Source organism: Bison bison, unplaced genomic scaffold (genome assembly GCF_000754665.1).
Source record: "Bison bison bison isolate TAMUID 2011002044 unplaced genomic scaffold, Bison_UMD1.0 scf7180017864304, whole genome shotgun sequence".
In the NCBI taxonomy this organism is placed as follows: Eukaryota; Metazoa; Chordata; class Mammalia; order Artiodactyla; family Bovidae; genus Bison; species Bison bison.
Genome location: NW_011494876.1, coordinates 13,900,737 through 13,901,694, shown reverse-complemented (window position 1 = coordinate 13,901,694; position 958 = coordinate 13,900,737). Strand labels below are relative to the sequence as shown.

General features: G+C 59.3%; 1 protein-coding gene across 1 annotated transcript in view; it reads left to right on the top strand.

The window, feature by feature from the left end:
• Nucleotides 1-958, top strand: part of DNAH1 (dynein, axonemal, heavy chain 1) — an 81,920-nt gene that overhangs the window by 56,563 nt on the left and 24,399 nt on the right. Inside the window, exon 41 of the mRNA XM_010851742.1 lies at nt 143-250. Within this exon, the coding sequence (XP_010850044.1) occupies nt 143-250 (108 nt within the window). The remainder of the gene's footprint in view (nt 1-142; nt 251-958) is intronic.

Genomic DNA, 958 nt, shown 5'->3' with positions numbered 1-958 from the left:
TGGGCTCCAAGGGCTGGGACGTGTATGCTGAATGCTGGGTGTTGTGGGGCTGTCCCCCAGGCCCAGGGCCCCAGGGACAACAAGTAGCCACGTAAGCGACTGGGCCTCATCACCTGTTTTTTTCCCCCCCGATCCCTCGCAGGTGGCCTTGCTCTTCCCAGAGGAGGGGCTGGTGTTTGATTATAGGCTGGAGGACGGTGGCATCAGCAGCACCAGTGATGACGACGACGAGGAGGAGGAGGGCAAGCAGGTGACGGAGGCCTGGTCCCAGGACCAGCACGAGGAGCAGGGAGGGGAGGGAGGCGGTCAGGTGGTAGCTGTCCTACTCAATGGCTGCAGAGAGGAGGCCTTGCTGATGGCCACAGGTGTCATGCTGGGGTTATTTGCGTCATCTCGTGAATCCTCACAGACCCACAGGGTGGTTACTAGTGGGTCCATTTCCCAAACAAGGAAACTGGGGCTCAGAACAGTCATACCCAGCTAGTCGGTGTCAGAGCTGGCCTTGAACCTGGGACTGGGGGATGACAGAGTGCCTCCCTTCTCAACCATGTGCACTGCCTGTCCCATCTTGCTGCTGAGCCCAGGGATTCATCAACTTGGTTCTACTTAAGAGCCCCATTTGCCCAGGGGTGGGGCTCCCCAAGAGTGGAGGAGTAAGCCCCCATGGCCTGTCTCAGTGTCCCCATCACTCCTCTCAGCCAGCAAGGGCTCCATGAACCTACCCTCGTGGCATCAGGACCCCAGCCCAGAAGGAGGAGTGGCCAGAGAGGCACCTCAGAGGTGGTCGCCACACACGGTCCTGCTGGGGGTCTCACACATGAGTCTAACCATCAGTACCATCCCCAGTGGGACATGTTGATTTGATCACAGAGAGGAAGGTCTACAAGTTGAGTCAGGGCTGTGGGTGGGTGAAGGGATTCGTGCAGTTGGGGATGGCAGGGGAGACCAGGCCAGGTGA